The sequence below is a fragment of the Scyliorhinus canicula genome, chromosome 2 (assembly GCF_902713615.1).
Source record: "Scyliorhinus canicula chromosome 2, sScyCan1.1, whole genome shotgun sequence".
Classification (NCBI taxonomy): domain Eukaryota; kingdom Metazoa; phylum Chordata; class Chondrichthyes; order Carcharhiniformes; family Scyliorhinidae; genus Scyliorhinus; species Scyliorhinus canicula.
Window position 1 is genome coordinate 247,858,219 of NC_052147.1, and position 27,022 is coordinate 247,885,240.

The following is a 27,022-nucleotide window of genomic DNA, read 5'->3' on the forward strand; positions in this document are numbered from 1 at the left end:
TTAGTTGTTGTTTTTCTTTCCACAGATGTTGCCAGACCGTTTTCCAGCACTTTCTGTCATTTCAATGAATCCCAAACCCGGGGTCCTGCTTTCCATTTTAGCAGCCATTGCCCCTTTTGTCCAGCCCAATTGCTGGGAGTAGCTGGCACAGCACAGAATGGAGGTCAAACATCCTGGAAGTGACCAGGGGGCTAATTAGTATTGTTATGAAAATATTACATGAAATGTTGCATTAGTCTTGATTTTCTGTGTGCTTGTATCACTACCTTATATAGTGTAGCATCACTATGTTACTATTATTGAAGTCCAGGGCAGCAGGGTAGCATGGTGGTTAGCATAAATGCTTCACAGCTCCAGGGTCCCAGGTTCGATTCCCGGCTGGGTCACTGTCTGTGTGGAGTCTGCACGTCCTCCCCCTGTGTGCGTGGGTTTCCTCCGGGTGCTCCGGTTTCCTCCCACAGTCCAAAGATGTGCGGGTTAGGTGGATTGGCCATGCTAAATTGCCCGTAGTGTCCTAATAAAAGTAAGGTTATGGGGGGGGGGGGGTTGTTGGGTTACGGGTATAGGGTGGATACGTGGGTTGAGTAGGATGATCATGGCTCGGCACAACATTGAGGGCCGAAGGGCCTGTTCTGTGCTGTACTGTTCTATGTTCTATAAGTCCTGTTTGTTTAAAATTAACATTTTCAAGAAAAATATTTTTTAAAAAGGAATCTGTTCACATAGTGTGGGTTCTATGGATGCATTGATTCCCCAGGACAGGCAGCGTGACACTCTTTATTGATATCATTGAAGAATGCCACGTGGTCCTACCCAGCCAGGTGTCCACGGTGTTGCTTGCCTCCTCGGCAATACCTGATTTTGCCTTGTGGTGTTTAAAGTGCAATAAAATGGAAACTGGAAAATATATTTTAAAAAGACATACAGGGTACATTACTAGAGGGAGACTGAAGAACTTGGCGAGTGAACAAAATCATACGATTAGACCAGGCAGCTGAAGCAGAGAAAAACATCAACATTAACCTCATGGTCTATTTGTGTGTGTAACCATTCTCTGATTCTGTACGATGCTAAGACCAAAGGGCCAAGGTTTAATATATCTCTGGAATTGCACATTGTCTGAATCACCAGTAAATTAAGCTTTTCAGTTGTTTTAATGTTAAATATAGCAGTACTTGTTTCAATTTAGTACAATGATTTACAATTTCATGCGTTGATATCCAATGACTATGTCCATGACTTTCGAGACTGAAATACAGAATGATCTGTTGAAGCTACTAAAAAGGTTTTCTTTGGTACTGACCTTCATATCCTTTGGGATGTAACCTCGCCACAGGAGATTGTTTGACTTAATAGGTTCAATTTTAATACTGCTGACACGATTTCCATCTCGGGCAAAATCTGTCACAGCCATCACAGTGAGCGAGCTTCTTGCACAGCTTCCACTCGTACAAGGTGTCTGTACTAAATCCACGTGGCATGAGGAGAGTGCTACATTCAGACTGTCTGAAAACAAAAAGCAAATGGAAATTTTGAAAGACACTGGACAGGTGCAAACTTGATTTCACAGAGAGAGGCGGTGTTTTGTCTTTATTCATTTGTGGGATGCGGACGTCGCTGGCTGGCCTGCATTTTTGACAGCTAACCAGGGAAGGTAGTGGCATAGTGGTATTTTCACTAGACCAGTAATCTGGTGAAAATGTTTTTTTGGTAACTACTCCTTCTCATCATATACATACAAATGGGGGCAGAACGGTGGCGCAGCGGTTAGCACTGCAGCCTCACGGCGCCGTCGTCCCAGGTTCGATCCTGACTCTGAGTCACTGTCCGTGTGGAGTTTACACATTCTCCCCGTGTTTGTGTGGGTTTTGCCCCCACAGCACATCTGTGCAGGGCAAGTGGATTGGCCACACTAAATTGCCCCTTAATTGGAAAAATAAATTGAGTACACTAAATTTATTTTAAAAATATATATATACAAATGGTGGCTGAATATAACAACATATGGGTGGCACAGTGGTCAGCACTGCTGCCTCACTGCGCCAGGGACCCGGGTTCAATTCCGGCCTTGGAGTTTGTAACTGTGTGGACTTTGCACTTTCTCCCCATGTTTGCGTGGGTTTCCTTTAGGTGCTCAAACACAAAGATGTGCAAGTTAGTTGGGGTTCTGAGGATAGAGTGAGCCTAGGTAGGGTGCTCTTTCAGAGGGTCAGTGCAGACGCGATGGGCCGAATAACCTCCTTCTGCGCTGTAGGCATTCTGTGGCTCTATAAATGGTTAGTAATAATAAATAGCTGACGTTCAGCGCTGATAGAAAACAGGTCATTACTAATGCAGTAACTATCCTTGAAATCCAATACATTTTACGTCTCATAGATGCTGTCACCACAATGAGCAGAATTTTCCCCTCCCGCCAGTGCGGGTAATCATGCTGGGCTGGAGCACAAAACCTGGTGTGATTTCAAAAGTCAGTTTCCTACTGGTGTGAAATTTGTTTGGAATTTTGTTCTCCTGACTTTGACGGCAGGTTAAAGGCAGGCCGAGTTTCTCGCTGATCTGTGTCAGGAACTATATTTGGATTCATTTCTATCTCACAAATGCTCATTAGAAGGTCAACTCACCAGAATTGTGTTCCCCCTCCAAATTAAGCACCCTGCCAGCAGATAATTAGAATGATCTCTTTCCTAATTGCACGTAACTGGTGTGCACCTGGACAGTTTCAGTTCATTAATTACTTTGAGATATGTCGGTGCTTCTTTCGCCTACATTTAAGAATGTTGCTGCGAGATTTCAGGTGCTTTTATCACAAGCTTTGCCAAGGCTGGGCACAAGAGGAAATATCTGCGGGGAGGGAGAATGAGGCGGCAGAATGAGGGCGAGGTGGTGGAACAGAGCACAGTCGTGAAAGATTATCTTGGGGCAAGACAGATAAGAATGCCCAATGAGGAATCAGACACTGTCTTGAGGTTATGGCCACATTGTCTGGGCACATTGAACAGACTATTCTGAGGATGTTGGGGATATATTAACCAGACTGTCCTGGGGCTGAGATCACGCTGTCAGTGGCATTTTGAACAGGCTGTCCTGGGGCTGATATCACGCTGTTAGTGGCATTTTGAACAGGCTGTCTTGGGGCTTTGTGGCCTATTTGAGGGGGCTCTACATGTCATAGCCTTGGGTCGAATGCTCCTCTGGGCAGTGACGATAGTGTGCAGTATGTTGTACCAAGCATGGCCAATCACCTGCAGCATTGGTTCCTGTGGGTTAGAGGCATGGTTCTGTGAGGCAGATGGCACAGTCACAAACAGGGGCCTCTTCTGCAGTCTGTATGTCGGTAGTTGAAAAGTCATGGTGGAGTATTCAATGCTCTCATGGCGATAGGGCTCCGGAAATGAACACTGATGGGGTCATAGGTACCAAGAAAGGCTGTACAATGACAGAAAGAGTGGGAATAATATGGTGGTGGCTGTGGCGAAGTATGGGAAGAACGTGGTGGGTTATTTTGGGGGGGGGGGGGGGGGGTAGTGTAGAAGTTGGACACACTCACAAAAGTAATCAACTCTATTTTTGCCTTCAGTGATCAATGACACAATTGGAAAAACATGCTTTAAAAAATGGCAGTCTTAACTGGCACCCAATCCTTATGTGTTATGACCAGCCCTAGGTGAGGTTCCCCAAAAGCTCTTGAGCCGAACGAGACACCTCGATTTGTGATTGTCTGTCCCCAAAATTGTTACAAATCTGGGTGAGAAGTCAGGACTGATTCTGTATTTTTATTCAACCCACCCTCTACCGGTAGCAAGAAGGTTTCATCTAACAAGGTTCCCTTCCTCTTGGATACCTATTCCAGACCCAATAGTTATGTTTAAAAATAAGCCAATTTAATTACGCTTTCTTGAGTTAAGATAGAGCAAGTTTATGAACTACTAAACAGCGAGAGAGAAGTGATAAAACACATGCATCAACATTCATATGGATTTGAAGTAAGAATTGGGTCCAAACGTAAGTAAATGTAAATAAAAAGTGACACGGAACAGTCCTTAAGTTGTGAGGAGTAGATGATGATGCATTGTGTCTGACACGGATCGATTTCAGTAGTTGATTCTTTAGTTGAGGTAGTCTGTAGTTTGGTAGAGTGATTGCAGTTCTTTCCCACCTGATGGTTGATTGACTTTCACAGTCAGAGAGAGAGAGCTTTTGATGTTACTGCAAAATCTGGCTATTTTGCAGGGACCCTGCCTTGGTTACTGTATTACTTTCAGTGTAGCAAACTTTTAGCTGCGGTTTCTCACAGTATACACACACACACACACACACAGAGACCACTACTCGATCTAGGTAATTATACCCAGGGCCTCTGAAGGAGATAACCATTATGTTCATCTGTCTTTACCAGAGATGGTAATCAATCTTTGGCTTATTTGAGAATTGCCTTGTCTGGAATCACAGGGAGGAGTTCCACTGTTCCTCAGAGAACTGCCTGCAGCCATTCCCATCAGTGGCTGGAGTGTGTGTCCATTTGTAAAATATAAGGGCTTTTTTAAAGTCCAATATTTCCACATCTATTTGCAGTATCCGAACAAGAAGTATGTCAGAATGGATGCAGTGTCCAAGAATCAATGGCCATACCTAATGTGCAGAGGCAGCATGGGCCCTACAAACCTCCAACTTCTAGTGCATTGAGCATGGCATTCAAGTGACCATACTTACAGTCAGGACAGAAGTGCACAGACTGATTATCCATCGTTGTTGTACAGGTCACTGAAGGACAATCAACACAAGACTGACTGTGCCTCCTCAGACTTTGGACGTTTGCCAGTAATGAACAACGTCATTGTGAATGCGTTTTCACGTCTGATGGAAAGTCACCTGCCATCCTCCAGATTGATATCACCCTGCAAGGAGTGGCCTTGGTGTGTGTGATGTGGAGACTAAGGCAAAATCAAGAGCTGAAGAATGAATGGCTGTCTTGTAAATGGAGGCAGACCATTCGCTGGAAGTACCATTGATTGCTCAATTGTATCAGTTCACAGGAACAAGGAAGAGTTGTGAATGTAGGCTGCAGGCAACACTCCCTTCATGATAGCTTTGATGCGAATGAGAAGAAGAGCCCATCGCTGATTAGCACAGCTCAAGCAAGACTGGCACTCTGAGGACCAGGAGCCAGTGGGGCCTCAATAAGGACCAGCTGCTGACGAGGAGGAGCCAAATCCACAAAGACATTTGGCACAACCAACGATCCACAGAAGGCACAGCTCACACTCGGAGAGGAGTGGAAGGCAGGGCGACAGACGCCTTTACTTGTCTCGGGATGTGGTAGCTCATGATTCCAAATCACACAGACTGCGAGGGCACGCAAGGCTAGTTCTCACAAATCCCAATCCTTGCTATGAACCCTAAGACATTGATTACACAGTATTGTAAAGAATTCCCTCTCAATTGGCGTTCACACAGGGATTCCACCAAGCAACAGTATTTGGGGGAACTTCCACCCTATTTCCAGCAGGTAGGAATTGCAGAGAAGTAAGCAGGAGATCGAAAACAGCTTTTAGCCAGCGGGATGACCTTGTTCGATTGTCCCCGGCCTCCATCATGCAATGACAGGAACCCCATTATAATACATTTTAATATATTTAGCGGGCCCCCTCGCTGTAACTTACCCCACATAGAAAAGTCTCCACCCACCCACCCCCAGTGGCGTGACATCACATTGGCGTGGTTTACAATGGGTTTTTAAAACTGGGGGACTGGCGAAGAGAATCCACGGAGGCGGATAGGTGAGTACAGCCCGCAATGGCAAGAGGGTCATGTCCAGGCAGTACACCAGCACTACCCACTCACATTACCCTGGCACTGCTTCCTAGTACTACCTCCTGGCGCTGCTCCCTGGGAGAGGTACCAGAGATTCCGTGTCCATGCGGGTAGGGGGGAAGTGGGGTCTTTGTCCATGAGGAGGGGGATTCCATGGGGAGGGGCAGTCAGGGGTGGGGGGGGGGGGGGGCAGGGTTCCTTTTTTCTATTGTTATCATTCTCACAATGGGGCACCCTTGAGGTTGCTGGCAGGGCTGGTTCATTTAGTGCCCCTCCCTCCAAAATGGCTTCGCGGGGCCCGCCTCCTTGAATTGTGTTTGTCTAAGTGTCCAAAAATATTTTGGGAAAAGCCGGCAGGATAGTCAGCAGGCTGCATTCTGCTTTTCCTGTCTGAGTTGACACTTAAGGCAAAAATCCCATCCTGGGCATTCCATTCATAAGCGAAGTAACATGTTCACCAGCAATTAGACAACTTCATCAGGATGGACACACACCTCTGAGTCACACACTCTGGCAGACGTTTCAAATGTCACCGAGTGCAACCAACTTCCATCACTCAGCGTCATGCACGGAGAGCATGGGAGACAATCAAAGAGTAATGTGCAGCCATACAAGGGGAGATGAAATAACACTGCAGGGAGCCGTGAATGGCTATGGAGCTTGATGATGCTTACCAAATCCTCACAATCATTAAAAAAAGATCATCGCCAAGTGCACTTGGGTGAAAAGACTCCAACATGTGTTGTGATAAATACTTATAACATCCAGAAAGAACAGATTTCAAAACAACAGCATCAGGACAGTGACTAACCTTCCAAGAACAATTCTCATGAGGTCGCACAATGTGATCCTCAGATGTAAGGGTTAACATGTCCATTGTCCAGCCAGCGTATTCATATAGAAAGTGCCTTTGTTCATGTCATTGGTGTGGAACTAAAGATGACTGTCTGACTGATGACATTGAGTGACAAACCATGGAACTGAGGGACAAGTTGGGAGATAATTAGCACAGGTGGGGTTGGGGTGGAATCTGGTAGCTTTGAATGAACACAGGGCGGGATTCTCCCGTATCCGGCGGGACGGGGGGTCCCGGCGGGACGGAGTGGCTTGAACCACTCCGGCATCGGCCCGCCCCAAAGATGCGAAATCCTCCGCACCTTCAGGGGCTAGGCCAGCGTCGGAGTGGTTTGCGGCCCGCTGGCTGGCGTGAAAGGCCTTTGGCGCGACGCCAGCCGGGGCTGAAGGGACTCCGCTGGCCGGTGCGGGTCCGCACATGCGCGAGAGCATTATCATCCCCGTGCATGTGCGGGGGGGTCACCTATGTGTCGGCCATCGCGGAGGCTGACACGGCCGACGCCTTAGGAAAAGAGTGCTCCCACGGCGCAGGCCCGCCCGCGGATTGGTGGGCCCCGATCGCGGGCCAGGCCACCGTGGGGGCACGTCCCGGGGCCAGATCGCCCCACACCACCCCCAGGACCCCGGAGCCTGCCCGCGCCGCCAGGTCCTGCCGGTAAGGGACCTAGTCTAATCTACGCCGGCGGCACTGGCAAAGAACCAGTGGGACTTCGGCCTATCGCAGGCCGGAGAATCGCTGGGGGGGCCACTCCGAGCGGCCGCCGACCGGCGCGGCGTGATTCCCACCCCCGCCCAGCTTGGATCACATGGATTAGCCATTCAATATGAGGCTTGGAGAGGGATAACAGTGAAATATATTTCTAACAGTGCAGATTTTATACAGTGAATGAACACCAGTGCCACCATTGTGCATTCAAAACTTTTTAATTTTCCTTATTCCATCATTATGTCTAAGCGCAGCCCAACATGCAAGGCAGAGGTAGAGGCATCCTTCTGACTATAATGCCCTGTTGTCTGAAATTTGTTTTGGGGACTTCCTCTTGAGGCCTGAGGCCTGAAGGGCCGTGACTAAGGGTCTCTTTCTTGGGGACAGGTGCACCCTCCTCGGCCTGGCTTGCTGGGGATGATAGGGTCACAGGTACAGGGGATTTAGGTTATCCTTAGGGATTCCTAAGGGTTTCTGGCTGATGCTCCTCTTCCCTTGGGGTTCCCGAGGACCCCTCCCAGGCTCCTTGAAAAGAAAGGGCACCTGGAAGGAGGTTGAGGTGCCCTGTTCCCACCTCACCTAGCCACTGATGGAATGGTAGAATTATTGGCAGGAGTCATGGAATGCCAGTCCAAATGCACATCCGGCACAAACTATGTTTTCTGCTGTACCTGGGTCTCCATTTCCCATGGAGACCTCAATGCACTCACATGCCAGAGCCACGACATTAGACCGAACATGTGCAGACTCCTTCATCCTTCAATCCAGCCTGTTAATGACTTCTGACAATTCTGCTTGATGTTCCTCTGCCTGTCTCTGCATCTCCAACATCTCTCTCAGGGCCGATTCCAGAGGCTTGTCATCAGAATCCGACTCATTAGGGGCCTGGTCTCCAGAGGTCCTTTGAGTGTTAGAGACCTCGGCTGTCACTGCCCCTCTTTGCTGTGTACCCATGTCTGTAGATGATCACCAGACTGTGACCTCGAGCCTACTCTAGAACTAGGACTCACCGAGGTGTGTGTATCGGGGTGGGGGGGAAGCTGGACACTGCAGACAATTTGTTCCAGCTTTTTAATAGTTTAATTCTTGGGGCCGGGAGCTCCAGGTCTAAAAGATAAAGTTCAGGTCTGCCTGCAGTTTCTCTGCCCTTCCCAAGATACAAGCCATCTCAGTAACCCCAGACCTGCCCCATCGTGCTTACTTTGGGCTCGACAGGTGGTCTCCAGGGCACTTGACTTTCCATTGCTTCATGGCTGTTTTGTTTGGAAGGTCGGCCAGCTGCATTAATTGCCAAGACATTTTATGCTTGGGTGAGTATTTGCCAAACCAGATTTGTGTACACTGCGGTTAAATCTTTGTTTAATAGCCCAGGTAATCAAGCATTGAGCAATTTATTCTAAACAACAAGAGAACCACTGCTCAAAATCATTGCACGCGCATGATGCTTGGTCTTTCAAAACACAAAAATTTGACAGATCATTTATTTTGCTATACAATGTCCTGGACACGAAAAGTAGATATTAAGATCAGTCCCAACTCTGATGAAAATTTGTATTTAATTTCCATGACTGGATCTGGAATTCTACACAGTGGCAGTGAATTAGATATGGTTTGATTCAGTCGGATTCCATACTTGGATTAGATGCTTATTCAGCTGGAGTTGGCAATCATAATACAGTTACTAATGTATTTCAAATTCTGCATTGTATTTAAAGGAACAGGGCTGTTTAAGTTAGATGTCAACAGATGTGATCGCAAAACATGCTCTTTAAGCCCAGCAACCTATTTTTAATTTTGACTTTGAAAAACAGGATTTGCTGTGGTTTATCTTATGATAGCACAGGAACAGGGATTAGTGGAGTTTGCCGTTTCTGGCTGAGATGCAGAGAGTGCCTACTGCCTATCTGCCCCTTTAAATAAATGCTTCTTAGGCAATGGTACTTGTGTTCATTTCCTGGCACAAATTAAATGGTGCTGTCCACTGGAGGATCTCAATGCTGTCAATGTTTCCTGCCAGTAAATGAGATCTGATGTGTAAATTCTCTCGAGAAATACTATTGTGAGCTTTGGCTTTTTATACCACAAACTTCAATCGCTTCCCAGCGTATGAGGCAAGTTAATATATGGAACAAACATTATCATATTATTGTGAAAAGTCTTAGCTTCCGACAAACTAATTCCAATGCCGTGTTAAAATTGCTAAGTGATTCAAAACAATCTTTGTACACTTTGAAGGCCCAGCTTTGTTTTATTTAAGTGTTTTTTAATAGACTGTTATGTCAATGTTATAATTCAGAAAAGGGCAATCAGGTTTGTCCTGCTCATTGTCATTAGTTCTGCACACAAACTATAGCTGGAGGGTGAACTGGAACAACAAAGAACATTGTGCCAGATTAAAGGAACCGATCATGAGCGGACTGTTTCAGTAAGACAATGACTGGGGGATGGGAGCTGATTATTCGCCCACTGCCTTGATCATACAATGCTACATTACCCAAGGTCCCTAAAGGACAGAGCCTGGAAATTATCCTGTGCAATCATCACTTCCAAATACTTCATGGGCTCATTTGAAATTCCACTGTCCACTATTTTAACAAATTGCTTAGCCTGTTTATTTCAAACAAGCAGATCCCAGAGATTTCCTACGGACATGTCAAGCATTTGCATGCCATAATTCCGAGACCAGAGCAGATAATGTTTCAGTTACTTAGCTGTTATCAGAGAAATAGAAAAAGCATACTGCGACGTATTGCATTATTTTTGTGCCGCCTTTAGATACATTATTTTTATGCCGCCTTTAGATAATTAATTCTAAAGTAGCGGCTGAACTCCTGTGTTGGATTAAAATAAATGAGTTTACACACGTACAATAGTTTTTGCCATCACTACAGAAAAAGCAAAGGAGCTTTAAAAATCTTAAATGCAGACGTGGAGGCATAAATACATTAGGTGTAAATTCTTAAAATGCATACCCTACCAATAATGAAAATTTGCTTAAAAGTATGCTGGTTGTATTTTTAGTTTTTCATTTACAGATAGCTTAATCTAGCTAATAATCAAAGAGAATGGATTAACTACTTATGTTGCTTAGTGTAGAGTTAGGTGACATCAAAGAGAATGAATAAATTAATCGCGTTGCCTAATGAGAACACTTAATATAAAAAAACTTATTTTTGATCGCAACATTTTGGCCACACAGCCTCCAGTTATTTCTCTTTGTAGATCTATTTTAAATTAAAAGCCATGTTTCATTGGTTGCTTAACCGGTACAGCACTTCGTAAACAAATATACTATTTGTGGAACCATTCGCAAACTTAATTCTTACCTGTGTCATTGGTCGTGAGTTGCAATGTGATTTTACAATTATTTAAATTCTGACTATCTTCCACACAAGAGATAGGGATAGTGCTTTGGATCAACAAAGAGTGTTGCTTGCCATCTTCTGCAATTTGCAAAGACTCCGATTCAAACTGATTGAAAAAGATAAGTGATTTCAAAAGGCAACCTCTGACAATGTGAGAAAAAATGCTTAAAACATTTTAAATATTGCAGTTATAAATATCCCCAGATCCAGATTTTGTGACAATGTTTTTCCCAGCAGATTACTTCAGAGTCTATTTCCAAGAATGCTTTTTTTCAAAGTCATTCATTTTTACTCCAGGAACACTTTTATGAGATCAAGTTTATCAGCAACAATAGACTGAATTCATGTAGCACTTTTAATGAAGTAGTACTTCTCAGGAACATTATCACAAAAATTTAACATCAAGCTGCATGAGTAGACAATAGGGCAGATGGCTAACAGCTTGGTTAAAAAGTAGCTTTTAAAGAGCATCTTAAAGGAGTAAAGAGGGGTAGTGAGGTTTAAGGGGAGAATTTCAGAAGGCGCTTCGGCATCAGAAAGGTTGGCTGTTAATGTCAGAATTGTGCAAGAGGCAAAATTAGAAGGGCACAGAGCTCTCAGAAGGTTGTAGGCCTGGAGGAGAATACAGTTGATAGGGAGAGACCATGGAGGAATTTGTAAACAAAGGTGAGAATTTTAAAATCTACTCTGAGACTAAATCTCCTCTGTGTAAATATTAATAATAATGCGAACTCAATCCTGAGGTCTGTGAGATACCTATGCCAAACTTTCACCTGCTTCCTCAATCTACCGAACTCCCAAAATATATTGTCCCCTTATTGTGTTGTTGTTTGAACAGGTTCATGTCAGCACTAGAGAAGTGACCCAGCATCCCCTGACAAGGATAATTATGCCACTGAGTACCCTGCATTAACCTGCATGGGACAGATCTCGCTGGGGATTATTGTTTCCCGTGCTCATTGGGACTGTGCTCCCCCTCTATGGGCAGGACAGTTTACCAGCACCTGTATAAAAGGCCAGCCAGTGTGGAGCCGGCCAGAAAGGAGAGAAGACTCTATGAGATGTAACCGGACCTCGTAGATAAGACGGTTGTTAAATAAATGTCTTTACTACACCTCGTTGTTGACTCTCCATGCCTTATTACATATCCCACACCATAATGTTCAACATTGCATAAGCGTGTTCAACTCTTCCTGCATGTTCAGACAGCAGGTGCACTTGTCACAAACCTTCTCTATCCCCCCCTCCCCTGCAGTAAACATGTTGAGAAAAATATCCAAAGAAGCATTGTTTGTATGGACTAGGCGTGGTTAACCAATGCCTCAATTTAAAAATTCTCATCCTCATCTTTAAATCCTTCCATGATCTGACCCCACCCCATCTCCGTAACATAAGGACATAAGAATTACAGCCAGAATAAACCGTCAGTCCTTCAGGTCTGCCACAGCATTCGATACAATTATTGCTGATCTCCTACCTCAACTTCACCTTCCTACATATCTCTATATCCCTTAATTCCCTTACTGCCCAAATAATTTAGCAATCTCTATTTTGAGTGTTCTCAACAAAAGAATCTACAGCTTTCTGGGGTAGAAAATTCCAAAGATTCATGAACCTTTAGTGAAGGTTCTCAGTCTTAAATGGTTGAACTCTTATTTTGAAACTGAGACCTTGCGATCTTCTGTATTTTCCACTTCTTTCTTCAATCGCAGAAAAACATCTAATGTTTTACAAGCAGGGGCTGGTTGGGTCTTGTCTGTACCTTGGCCATTGAAAACTCAAAATGAATGATGTGGTAAATGAATTTCACTGCCAGTGTGGTACTAGTATGTAAGCCGTAAGTCCTGAAATTGGTGGATCGTATCAAACAATGTGCCCCCGATGCTGTTTGTAACGGTTGAGGTACAGGCTGTAACCAACCAGCCTGTGCTTGCAAAATTCAAAACACAGTATTCATCATTAGATGTGATTCTACAATTGGACAATATTTGCTAAATAATTCTCAGTGTGTTAAGAATTACGCTGACAACCAATTTATGATTGTCAGTCGGGCTTGCAGTGTGATGCACTTGCATGTACTGGAAGCTACATCTATTAATTAACAGGGCCCTGTTTTTTTGGAGACAGAAAGAACATGTTGATACATTGCACCTGTTTCAGCTAAGCAAGATAAGTGACTGACATTTTATGACTCATTCCTCAGGCAATGCCTTGACCATCAAGCTGTCAGTTGCCATCAGTTATCACATTCTCCATGGCAATACCTCTACCAATCAGAATACACTTGCCAAACGATCAGTAATCTCTTCTCATACAGTATAAATTGGTCTTTTCCTTTTATGTTGGTATTCTTTGGAAATGTCCCGATGAATCCAAGACAAACATTTTCGACATGCCTCACTTTTCAACAATACTCAAGTTTTGCACTACCAAAGGACAATAAATATCAAGATTATTTAAGTCACCTTAATTCCAGCAAAGAATGGTTCACTATCCTTGGACAAACTGCGTATATCTGGAGAATCCCGTAAGAAGGTTGATACGCTGCAGTAAACCTGGAAAAAAAACAAAAACAATAAACCCTGATCTAAATTAATCTTCCGAGAAAATGGATAAAATTGATAATATTTGGGATGCTGATGGTCATCCTAGTTCGGAAAACCAATCATGCCAGTATCCATACACTTGAGAAAATTGAAAAACATTGATCTTCATCGGGAATGCCAGATGGCAAATACACTCTTTGCAACCAGGACTGTTTTCCAAAGTTCTTCATTCATGCTCAGGGGACGGCACGGTGGCACAGTGGTTAGCACTGCTGCCTCATAGCGTCAGGAGCCAGGATTGAAGTCTGGCCTCTCATGACTGTCTGTGTGGAGTTTGTACGCTCTCCCAGTGTCTGTGTGGGTTTCCTCCGGGTGCTCTGGTTTCCTCCCACAGTCCAAAGATGTGCAGGTTAGGTAGATTGGCAATGCTAAATTGCTCTTTAATGTCTAGGGACATGCAGGTGATGGAGGGAGGGGGGAGTGGGCAAGGTAGAGTTCTCATTCGAAGGGTCGGTGCGGACCCGATGGGCCGAATGGCCTCCTTTTGCACTGTAGGGCTTCTATGTTCTCAAGAGATGCAGTTTCTATTGGCAAGCTGGTATTAACTATGAACCAAAACATAATCTTGCATGTGAAACATCTGAGGTAACAGACCAGAGAGTTCACAATGGGAGGGGTTTTCTATCCCGCACACAGCGGCAGAGGACGCCCACCATTGGCCGGCAGCCGGATCTTCCGGTCCCACCGCTGTCTACAGCATTTCTCATCCTTCGCCACTGGGAAACCCATGCCGGAGGCTCACCATTGGTGGGCATAGCCGGAAAACCCTGCTCAATGAAACTTTTACAGCATCGTAAGTAGCACCACAAGTCACCACACACAAATGATCTTTTCAAACGAACAAGAAATCTACATTCACATGTAGCATAGGAGGATTACTAAGTAGGTGTATTAGGACGTAAAATAATAAATAAAATTATACCAAAGCGGGAATACACCAGTAGATTGATAGCAATGTGTTATGTAACATTTTCAGATACATGAATCTGTTCCAAGGGCCTAATGTAAGGAACCATTTTTATATTTTTATGCTTGGTCTAAGAAGTGGGATGTCATTTTTACCTTTGGCTGTAAACCAGCAGAGCAGATTGCCTGAATATTACAGTCAGAATTCCTTCACGCCGGTGGGATTCTACGGTCCTGCTGCACTGAATGGAGATTTGGCTGAGCCCCAAATTTTCCGTTGTCGCTGGCAGCGGCCAGACCCACAGCAATGTGTTTGAGCTCAATTATTCTCTGAAATGGCCTAGCAAGCCACTCAGCTCGAGGGCAGGTAGGAATGGGCAACAAATGCATTGCCAGCGACGCCCACATCATGAAAAATGTAAATATGTTCCTGTGTGAGCTTTCATTATGTCATGAAGATAATGATATCACCATGGAGGTGTGATGGGTGTGTCAAGGGTTGAAACGGGAGGTATTCGGAGGCAGACATATCCTGGTTGCATGAAAATCATTCATCCTTTATCGGCACAACCCTCTTTTGGAACAAGCTGGCACTCGCTAAAGCGGCCACAGCCTCCCACGCAATGTTGGTGACTTTGCTAGCTGGACATCTTCCTGATCGCGGGTACAGAATGGCGCACCTCTGCTCGACCCCATCCAGAGGGTCTGGTGAGGACTCCCTCTGTCAAACATGGTGCTGTCTTCCTGGCAGCCATTCCCCTTGACTGCGATTGGAAGAAGTGCTGGGGAGGCGTTTAAAAGGAGCGCCCCACTGATTACAGAGATTAACTTTTATTGGATGGGCGAATCGGAGGCAGGCCACCACGGGCGCAGTGTGAAACTCGTGAAAACAAAATTCTCTAAAAGGGGCTTAATGTACGCCGATTGTTCTCGCCAATGGCACGAGCGGGAATCCCTCCTCTTTTCACGTTGAATCCGACGCTTAGAAGAAATATTGGAATAATCCACCCAACCTGTTCTCTTCCAGTACCATTGACAGATTTTTTAACAAGAGATAGCAGAGTGATAGATAAAATAAAACCAAGGTTACCAGATATAATGCAAGGGAAGACTGAAGTGTAAAACTTTCAATGCAAGCCTACACTCCTTCACTCGATCCAATATTAGAGTCAGAAAAGTTAAAGCAACAGTGACCTACAATGTAATGAATACTTTCTGGTTCTGCAAGTATTTGTGCAATTGCCGAACATAACTTCAGTGGGAGGCGCATGAAAAATTGAGTGTTCACACACCTCTGTGACGCGTCATTCATCCATATGGGAGCCCAGTTCCCTTTATTTCATTCATAAAAGATGAACAAAGGACATGTAGTGCAATTAACTGGCAGTACATCAGATTAGAACTGAAACGATCGTGGGATATTCACATTCATCATTCCTGCAGCAGCCATACTGTGTCTGTCAGTGTTCTACTGATAATTGGTCAGCTTAACCTTCTGTCTGGGAGTTGAGATCAGGTCTGACTCAAAGTAAACACATCCCATAAATCTCCCCTGAACAATGCATAATGAGTTTCTCACAGCCTGACAGAAGCAGCCATTCACAAGGAGTTAATGTGGGGTAAAATTCTGGTTGTTTCCGATGCAGGCAGTACGTGCTAACTTCCTGCTGCTAGCAGCGTAAGAATCCTTCATGTTTATTTCCTCCATTCCCATTTCTTTTCTTATATTATTTTAGGTCCGTGGATCTATAATTGGGATGTGCCTTTAAACAGGAGACGCAGTTGAAGCACCTGTTTCCCAGGACACTGTGTTCCCAGGTTTCGGATTTGGAGAGAAGAAGCCAGACTCCTCGGCACTGGGTGAATTTTAACCAGTGGGTTGGCAGGGACAGTATTCTGCCTAACAATGATCAGTGATTGGTCTGTGTAATGCTTTCTGAGAGAACTGTGCAAAAGTATTTTGACCTTGGAAGTAAAAGGAGCTCTCTCTTATTGTTATTAATTGTTATTAATAATCTTTATTAGTGCCACAAGTAGGCTAACATTAACACTGTAATTATGTCACTGTGAAAATCCCCTAGTCGCCACACTCCGATGTCTGTTCGGGTACACTGAGGGAGAATTCAGAGTGTTCAATTCACCTAACAGCACATCTTTCGGGACTTGTGGGAGGAAACCGGAGCACCCGTACGAAACCCATGCAGACATGGGGAGAACGTGCAGATTCCGCATAGACAGTGACCCAAGCAGGAACCAAATCTGGCACCCTGGCACAGTGAAGCAACAGGGCTAACCACTGTGCTACCATGCCGCCCACTGTTCTGAAAGCAGTGAGTGCCGGCACGTCCTATGCTGGGAACACGAAATGACTCTGAGTCTGCAGAGAAGATGGGCAACCTTGTCAGAGAAAACCATCTCAAGAAGGTAGAAGTATCAAAACAAAAGCTGAACTTCAGAGAGACACTAACCGGAAGTCATCCCAGTGCATCACTGATCTTTGTACACTCGTTTTATTAATATTTTACTTATCTTTCCATCACCTCCTTCCCCTGTGTGTTGTTTGTCTGTGTTTGTGTGTAGAGAGTGGGGCAGTTAGGAAGGGGGGTTGGGAAAGGTGTATTAAATAGTAAGTTACAATCTCTGTCCGTTTCATCATAATACTGCACATAATAAGAGTTTACTTGTATTAAGATTACATACCTGGTGACTGCAGCTCATTGGTGCTGTAACCCCCACGAGGCCCACGAAGACAACCTGATCAATCATGGGGCATGTGGACCATTAGCTCCACCAGTGTGGGGCGGAGGCCCAACAGTGGGGCTCATTAATTTCCTGGATAAAAACCAGTTCAGAAGGGAGCCGACATTTTTGGATGGTCCTGGCTGGGACTAGAGGTGTTCTTCACCCCTGTGCAGTCTTGCTGTGAGTAAGAAATACATTTCTTGGGCTGACATTTTTGGGACTGCTGACTGATTGCCATGTTAGTGATGAGGACAAAATGGAATAACAGAGGGCACTGCTGCACACCCAGCCCATGGCTGCATCTCACCACAGAGGAGGAAGGTTTACAAGTTCTTCTCTTCAGGAGGCTCGACTCTTTTGATGAGAGTGCAGAAGACCGGGCTCAGTACGCAGAGTGAATGTGTTACTTTTTCAGGGTGAACACCATTATAGCGGAGGATTGATCAGAAGATGATTCTTCTGACCAGCCTTGGAGTTTCCACTTTTAGCATCATAAAGAGTCTAACCTATCTTGTGGCCAGAGACTCCCAAGACATTTGATGAATTGGTGGCATGCGTGAAACTCAGTAACGGACTCCCCCTCAGTTCTTTTGGCCCATTGAACAGGTATCTTTGGACAATGACTAATGGTTTGAGGTAGTGCCGATTAGGTGAAATGGACATTCTGAATTCTCCCTCAGTGTATCGGAACAGGCGCCAGAGTGTTGCGACTCAGGGATTTTCACAGTAACTTCATTGCAGACTTAATGTAAGCCTACCTGTGACACTAATAAACAATGTTTTAAAAATTTGGACCTGAAATCGGCCATCAAGATCTCCCTCTCATCTGAGAGCATGGAGAAGGATGACGAGGAGATCATGGGCGCGTCAGAAATGCAGGCGAATAGTGTGGGGCACCCCCATTCAGGCGAGCAATGTCAGGGTCACGTAAATTGGCCGTTGGTCGAGAGCCACTGCAGCCGGGCGAGACAACTCTCCTGAACCACTGGAGGAGGACTCAAAGAGATACTGCATCTATAGCCGGAGGAACTGCAGGGACCAGGAACGCCAAGTCAGCCAACAAGTACATTGCTCCGTTTGAGGGATTTGTCCGCCTAGAGCTAGGGCCTTCCACCAAGCGCCGCCTGACAATGATGAGTGAATACAGTTAAATTGCATCACGGCCCCATGGGTTGCCCCCATAAAAGTCACCATCCAGGTGAATGGTCATGCACTGGGAATGGAACTGGACATGGGGGCTACGGTCTCAGTGATAGGATGGCAGGTGTTCCAGAAGATCAGGAAGGGAAACCAGCATCTAGATTTGAGGAGCACTGAGACGCATATGACAGCAAGCAGGGGAGAACTGTTAGCCATTGCGAGTATGACAATGACCTCAATTATCTATGGGCGGTAGTCTGTCCGGTTGACCTTTATAGTGGCACGGGGACCCAGTGCTAGTCTGCTGGGCCGTGATTGGCTGCATAAGCAGCATTGGGACTCAGAGTTGATTTTCAGAATGGACACCAGGAGACTATACAACGTCCTAGGGAAGTACCCAGAAGACTTCCAGGATGGCCTGGGTAAGATCAAAGGTGCCATGTCCAAGATTCATGTCGACCCTGAAGCTCAACCAAAGTACTTCAGGGCCCGCACAATTCCCTATGCCTTGTTGACAAAGGTGGACGATGCGCTCAACTGGTTGGAAAGCCTGGGAATCATTCGGCCGGTACCATTTGCAGAGTGGGCAACGCCTGTAGTCCCAGTGCTGAAGCCGGATAAAACCGTCCGGCTGTGTGGGGACTACAAACTAACAGTAAACAAGGCCTCTCATTTGGACAAATATCCAATGCCATGTATGGAAGACCTCTATGCAATGCTGGCTGGAGGACACCTTTCTTGAAACTTGAAATTCATCATTAACTTGGCGACCATCATTGCACAACATCATGTGCTATTAAAAAAGCACTAGCGTTGGGTGTGGAGAGAGCCACAAGAAGAGACGTTCACCAAACTGAAGCAGCAACTGTCACAATCAGGTTTGTTGACCCACCACGACCCCTTGAGACCTCCTTTGGTCACTTGTGATGCCTCCTCAGACAGGATTATGGAAGTGTTGTCCCACCTTATGGATAACGGAACAGTCACGGTGAAGAAATTCCACCAATATATTTATGGGCAATGTTTTATTCCGCCAATAGCCTCTGCCCGGCTACAGCGTTGGGACCTCCTGTCAGCGGCGTACGAGCATCGCGCAGGCACGCAAATCACAAACGCGAACGCTTTGAGTCATCTCCTGTTGCCGGCATGTCTCTGCCATCTCCGCCAGTGGCCGACGAGGTGGTATTGGTCTTAAATTTTCTGGATACCTTACCGCTCAGTTTGCAACTGGACACAGAATGACCAGGTCTTGGTGAAGTTACGCCATGTCGTCCGGCACAGGGGTCGGCAGGAGAAACTGCCTGTGGAGCTGCGGGTTTTCCAGGATAAGCAGCAAAAGCTCAGCATGGAGAACAGCATGTTCCTGTGGGGAGCTTGCATTATGATTCCCGAGTCAGGGAATGACGTCTATACTTCAAGACCTACGCAATGGACACCAGAGGGGGGTGGGGTGGTACAGTGGCACAGTGGTTAGCACTGTTGTTCAATCTGCACTACAGGGATTCTATTATTATGGCAATGTGGTAGTGCATCTTGTGGAAGATTGAACAAATATTTACAGTACTCTGCAAAGTACTGGAGAGTAATTGTTCACAAATGTCCTTCAGGGGAGGAAATCTGCTGTCCTTACCTGGCCTGGCCTACATGTGACTCCAGATCCACAGCAATGTGGTTGCCTCTTAACTGCCACTCAGTTTGAGGGCAATTAGGGATGGACACCAAATTCTCATCCAATGAAAGAAGAAAAAAAAAGTTCCCCCACAGTCATCCAGTCAATCAGAAGAAAAACGACAAAATCTTTGAAAATACCTGGTACTGGTTCACACTGAAGCTACATTCAAACGTTTATGAGGTTTATGAGATCAGATCAGGTCAGTACCAATCATTTCTCAAGCTTTTGTGGTTTGTCCTTCTGGGTGACAGCTGCATTAGTGCCCCAGTGGTCTGCTCCAGTACATTCCATGTGGCAACATGGCTTTCATTTAATACATACTGTGCACTTTTGCGGGGGACACGCATTGGAGTCACCAGCTATCTCATCAGCAGCTAGCCCTACCACAGTTGGAGTGTCTTAATTGCAGATTAGGAAGTCTTACAACACCAGGTTAAAATCCAACAGGTTTATTTCAAATCACTAGCTTTCAGAGCGCAACTCCTTCCTCAGGTCAATGAAGAGGTGGGTCCCACAACCACATATCGACAAATTCAATGATGCAAGGTGATACTTTGAAAGTGAGCCTTTGCAGGTAATGAAGTCTACAGGTCCAGACGGTGCGATTTGAGAGAGGGATAATCACAGGTTAAAGAGGTGTGAATTATCTCAAGCCAGGAGAGTTGGTAGGATTTCGCAAGCCCAAGCCACATGGTGGGGGGGGGGGGGGGGGTGAATGTAATGCGACATGAATCCAAGGTCCCGGTTGAGCCCATACTCGTGCGTGCAGCACCACCACCAAAATGGACCTCCAAAATGGACCCCATCAGTCTTGCGGCAGACACGGAGGAATTCATCAGGCGAATGAGGCTCTGGGAGTTCTTCCACAGACCCCAAGATGCCGAAAGCGAACCCAATGAGACAACCAAGGAACTGGAACAGCAGACCGAGAGGTCTGGGGTGCGGCAACCGAAGAGGAAGGAGTCGAATTGGACACTCCCCCCCCGGAAGGGTGCTGCCCTAGCTTGACATGTATGCTCAAGCCGTCAGGAGTCGCGTCAATGACAGATTCATCAGTCGCATTCACTAGACAGCCCGAACATCACCCAAGCACAACACAACATCATCCGCGCTCTTAGGGCCAACCGCAACATCGTCATCAAACCAGCAGACAAAGAAAGGGCCACTGTCAAACTGAACAGAACGGACTACTGAAAAGAAGTACAACAATAACTCAACAACCAGCAACACTACAGACAGTTACCCGCAGATCCAACCAAAGAACACACCCGCCAACTCAATAGACTAATCAAGACCTTGGATCCAGACCTTCAGAGCACCCTACGTGCTCTCATCTCACATACTCCCCGCGTTGGAGATCTCTATTGCCTCCCGAAAATACACAAGGTCAACGTATCATATCAGGCAATGGGACTCTGTGTGAGAACCTCTCTGGCTACATCGACGGCATCTTGAAACCCATCATACAAGGAACCCCCAGCTTCTGTCGTGATACGACGGACTTTACAGAAACTCAGCACCCATGGACCAGTTGAACCAGGAATGTTCCTCGTCACAATGGACGTCTCGGCACTCTACACCCCATGACGACGGCATTGCAGCAACAGCCTCCGTACTCAACACCAACAATGGAAATCTCCAGATGCAATTCTACAACTCATCCGCTTCATCCTGGATCACAACGTCTTCACCTTTGACAATAAGTTCTCCATCCAGACACACAGAATAGCGATGGGGACCAAATTCGCACCAACATCTTCAGGCACAAGTTCGAACAAGACCTCCTCACCACACAGGACCTTCAACCCACGTAAGACACCAGATACGCCGATGACACTTTTTTCCTTTGGACCCACAGCAAAGAATCACTGAAACGACTACGCGATGACATCAATAAGTTCCATCCCATCATCAGGCTCACCATGGACTACTCGCGAGAATCGGTTGCATTCTTGGACATATCATCTCCATCAAGGACGGTCACCTGAGCACTTTGCTTTACCACAAGCTCACGGATAACCTCACGGTGCTCCACTTCTCCAGCTTCCACCTTGAACATATTTAAGAAGCCATCCCCTATGGACAAGCCTTCTGTATACACAGGATCTGCTCAGACGAAGAGGAACATAACAGACATCTACAGAAAATCCGCACGCATTTTTAAAAATAAATTGAGAGTGTCCAATTTATTCTTTTAAATTAAGGGGCAATTTAGCATGGCCAATCTACCTAGCCTGTACATCTTTTAAGTTGTGGGGCGAAACCCACGCAGACACAGGGAGAATATGCAAACTCCATATGGTCAGTGACCCAGAGCCGGGATCGAACCTGGGACCTCGGCGTCGCGACACAGCAGGGCTAACCCACTGTGCCACTGTGCTGCCCTGAAAATCCGCACGCATGAGTACGGCCTCAACCGGGACCTTGGATTTATGTCGCATTACATTCATCCCCCACCATCTGGCCTGGGCTTGCAAAATCCTGCCAACTGTCCTGGCTTGAAGCAATTCACACCTCTTTAACCTGTGATCATCCCTCTCTCCAGTCGTACCGTCTGGACCTGTAAAGACTGAATTACCTGTAAAGACTCGCATTCAAGGTATTATCTTGCATCATTGAATTTGTCTATATATGTGTTTGTGGAACCGACCTCTTCAATCACCTGAGGAAGGAGCTGTGCTCCGAAAGCTAGTGATTCGAAGCAAACCTGTTGGACTTTAATCTAGTATTGTAAGGTTTCTTACTGTGACCACCCCAGTCCAACGCCGGCATTTCCACATCTTAAATGCAGGTGGCACAGCAGGCTGTGTCAGAATTAAGGCATCAGGTTAGCAAAAGGATATGGCATGATAGTCGGCATAAGGGTCTCACACCAGTAGGATATTTATTTGTGGCCCATCTCAGAATTCACATGTGCCAGCTGCAAATTCACATGGATACAATCGGTGATGTTCCGTACCGTGCAGAAGCCTGCAATCCAGGCAAAGTTGCATACTTGCTCCATCTGCTGCTCTTTGGCAATGAAATGGAGCCAATTCCCTTTCAATCGATGGGGCAGTGATCAGTAGCTACAAGATGGATGGAGACCTATGCTTAAACGTTCATGGCTATAGTTAACTTCACAGCCATTGGTAATCACTCCGTGTCCTGCTCTAGGATTGCAACTGTGACAGCAGCAGGTGGTGGATTTCAAGCACAGATGTCTCAAACACTATTCTACTTTGAGTTTCAGCTTCCTTAACCCTGAGTGGCATGTCATCCCACTGAGAGCCCTTCTCCCCCTCCTCCCTGTTTTCACAGCTGCCCTGTTTTGTGCCACCTCTGTTCATATCCCAATCATGTGCTGTTCCAACAGTGTGTATTAGTGTTTAGTAGTGTACATATGTCTGACAATAACTAGTTTATTTGGAAGTACTGAAGTTAGGACCAAGTCCTTTAGCAGCTGTCACAGCAATCCCTGTAGACTTGACAAACTTTGAAGAACTCTAGAAAGCATTGAAAAATTATAACAACAGCCAGTAGTGTTAAGCTAGAAGTGCTATATCAGGTCTCTGAAGCCACTCACAGCAGCCAAGAAACATGAACTATACATCCCAATAAATATATCCATGGCTTTTATCTTCAGCCTTGTATTATGTTGCTGTGGCATTTGTTCTGATTCAGCCTTGTCCATTTTATTCCAGGCTTCAGTTGAGTGCACAATTTGAATTTCCTCACTTCAGCATGAGTTGCTGCTGTGAAAATTGTCTTTTGTCAAATTGACACAAGATAAGGAAGAGATGCAGTTGACTGTTATTTAAAAAAAAATTTGGTGAATAAAATTTGGCATAATCCATCCAGGAACCCATCACCAAACAAACCCTGTACAAGGTGCATTCTTCCCTTCTTGTTTCTTTTATGATTTACATTTAAAGTACATTGAAAGTAATATGCACTGTCATCCAAACGCAGACCGAAAATACAGCTTTCCAGCCCGCTACTTTTCCATATCCGTTTAAGCAATACTTTTAACAACATATGCATTATTGAATCACAAAGCCAAAATATTTTAACTATTTGTGTGACCAACTGTAACATAGTACACCCTAAAATTCAGAAAAGAACAATATTTAATCTAATCTGTGGACTCTAATCTCAGCCATTATGTCATGTGGCAATCAATACGTAGTTAAGTGCTTTCTGTCTTTTTACAAACAGAGAACAATACAGCACAGGAACAGGCCCTTCGGCCTTCCAAGCCTGTACCGGTCATGATACCAACCTTTGCCAAAGCCCTCAGCATTTCCTTATGCGTATCCCTCTATACCCACCCTATCCATGTGTTTGGCAAGATGCCTTTTGAACGCTGTTAATGTATCTGCTTCCACAACCTCCCCTGACAATGCGTTCCAGGCACTCACCTGCCTCTGCGTAAAAAAACTGCCTCGCACATCTCCTCTAAACTTTGCCCCATGGACCTTAAGTCTATGCCCCCTGGTGACTCATTGCTCCACCCTGGGAACGAGTGTCTGCCCATCCACTCTATCCATGTCCCTCATAATCTTGTAGACCTCTATCAGGTGACCCCTCAACTTCCATCTTTCTAATGAAAACAGTCCGAGTCTATTCAGCCTCTCCACATAGCTAACACACTCCAGATCAGGCAACATCCTGGTAAACCTCCTATGCACCCTCTCTAAAGCCTCCACATCCTCTGGTAGTATGCCGATCAGAATTGCACGCAGTATTCCAAGTGTGGCCTTACCAAGGTTCTATACAACTGTGGCATGACTCGCCAGTTTTTATACTCGATGCCCCGTCCAATGAAGGCAAACATTCCATATGCATTCTTGACTACCTTGTCCACTTGTGTTGCCACCTTCAAAGATCTGTGGACCTGCACGCCCAGATCTCTCTGACTTTCTATATTTCTTAGAGTTTTGCCATTTACGGTATATTTCCTCTCCATATTAGACCTACCAAAATGCATTACTTCACGTTTGTCCGGATTAAACTCCATTTGCCATTTCTCTGCCCAAGTTTCCAACCTATCTATGTTCTGCTGTATCTTCTGACAATCCTCAACACTATCTGCCACTCCGCCAACCTTGATGTCATCTGCAAATTTACTAATCATGTCATGTCATTTAACATGTAATTTAACAAATAACTATTTTTGGACAATATTATGGTATGAATCTAATAACCATTGTTGAGTGCAGAAGATTCCACAATTGAAGATTCCTCTAATGTAAATGATAACCTCTAAAGTCACCCTTAACCATAAGGCAAAATGGAATTCTGCACTTAATGAGTCAGGGTAGCAGAGTTATTATATTTGCAACAACTAACAAATCAACTATTCATTGAATTTACAGTGCAGAAGGAGGCCATTCGGCCCATCGCATCTGCACTGGTTCTTGGAAAGAGCACCTTACCCAACCCCACAGCCCCACAACCCAGTAACCCCACCCAACACTAAGGGCATTTTTGGACACTAAGGGCAAAAATGCCCTTAGGTGGCCAATCCACCTAACCTGCACATCTTTGGAGTGCGGGAGGAAACCAGAGCACCCGGAGGAAACCCACGCACACACGGGGAGAACGTGCAGACTCCGCACAGACAGTGACCCAAGCCGGGAATCGAACCTGGGACACTGGAGCTGTGAAGCGATTGTGCTAACCACTATGCTACCGTGCTGCCCATGAAAAGTTCATTTTGTAAGAGTCCTTCCTGTTTATTCCTTTATTTCCCATTTCTTTTATTTTGTTGTCACATTTTGATCTACGGATGATTAATGGACCTGTGACTTTAAAGCAAAGCAGCCTGCACCTTTAATTCAAAATGATGGATCCAAAAGGCTATGCTAATTTAAATTGGTGATTATAGATGGACTGGCACCAATGACCGGCATCAGTGATAACTCGGTTTGATTGATTTTGGCTGTAGCAGCAAATTACTTGGCCCATAAGGCTGTGCTCAGCCCAGTAACAGGTAGCGATTCGATCTGATCTAACTGGAATATTTCAGAGATTAACAGCGGGATTCTCCCTTCTGGGGAACTAAGTCCCCATGCCGGTGGGAGAACCAGCGCCAACCACTCCGGCGTCAACAGCTCCTGAAAATGCAAAATTCTCAGCACTTTCGGGGGCGAGGTGGAGGCCGGATGGGTTGATGCCGCTCCAGCCGGTGCCGAAGAGACTGCACGAGTTCATGCATGCGCCGAAGGGCCGGAGTGATCTCGCGTATGCTCGGAACCGCGAGCCTGTTTCCGTGCATGCGCAGACCGGCCGACGTATTTTGGTGCATGCGCGGCGGGTTCTCTTCTCCACGCAGACCATGGCGGAACCCTACAGGGGCCAGCGCGGAAGGAAGAAGTGCCCCCTGAGAACAGGGCCACCCGCTGATCTGTTGGCCCCGATCACGGCCACCGTGGGGGCCTGCCCGGGGTCAGATCGCCCCCGAGTCTCCCCAAGGACCAGCCCCGCCGACTTACCTGCCAGGTCCCGCCGTGTGGGACCATGCATAGCCAAAAACGGATGGCTGCTCAGCCCATCGGGGCCCGGAGAATTGCCGGGGCGGGGGGGGGGGGGGGGGGTGGGGGGGGGAGCGCGCTGCCAACAGTCCCTGACCGATGTGGCGTGAAATCTGCCCCCGCCCGAAAAAAGGCACCGGAGAATACGGCAGCCGGCGTCAGGGCGGCAGGGTGGAATTCGAGCCGCCCCCCCGGGGATTCTCTGACTCGGGCCGAGGGTCGGAGAATCCCGCCCTAAATGTTTGAGTTTTTGCTTTCACTTTTGATTCTGCAGCATAGATGGAGGGATCTAACTAACTCTCTCCAGAAAATATCTAACGCATCCTCTTCAAAAGCTTATTGTGGGGGCTGACTCTCTCTTCAGCAAGTCTGAATGTCATTCTCTTGAGACTGTAAAGGCCTGAAGTCAAACTATAAACTGAAAGCAAAGTTTGATGTGAAACTAATTATCCATACAGAAAGATATAGGCCTGAATGAATCCTTGAGCTGAAGGCCCAGTTTGATAAGAAATAAAGAGGGCAGCACTGTGGCGCAGTGGGTTAGCCCTGCTGTCTCACGGCACCGAGGTTCCAGGTTTGATCCCGGCTCTGGGTCACTGTCCGTGTGGAGTTTGCACATTCTCTCCGTGTTTGCGTGGGTTTCACCACCACAACCCAAAGATGTGCAGGTAGGTGGATTGGCCACGCTAAATTGTCCCTTAATT

At 46.0% G+C, this 27,022-nt stretch overlaps 1 protein-coding gene across 1 annotated transcript in view; it reads right to left on the reverse strand.

Annotated features, from left to right (window-relative positions):
• LOC119962093 (von Willebrand factor D and EGF domain-containing protein-like) overlaps positions 1-27,022 on the reverse strand; it is a 423,161-nt gene that overhangs the window by 267,713 nt on the left and 128,426 nt on the right. Inside the window, exons 6-8 of the mRNA XM_038789945.1 lie at positions 13,203-13,292; positions 10,699-10,843; positions 1,304-1,506 (exon numbers count right to left, since the gene is read on the reverse strand). Of these exons, the coding sequence (XP_038645873.1) occupies positions 1,304-1,506; positions 10,699-10,843; positions 13,203-13,292 (438 nt within the window). The remainder of the gene's footprint in view (positions 1-1,303; positions 1,507-10,698; positions 10,844-13,202; positions 13,293-27,022) is intronic.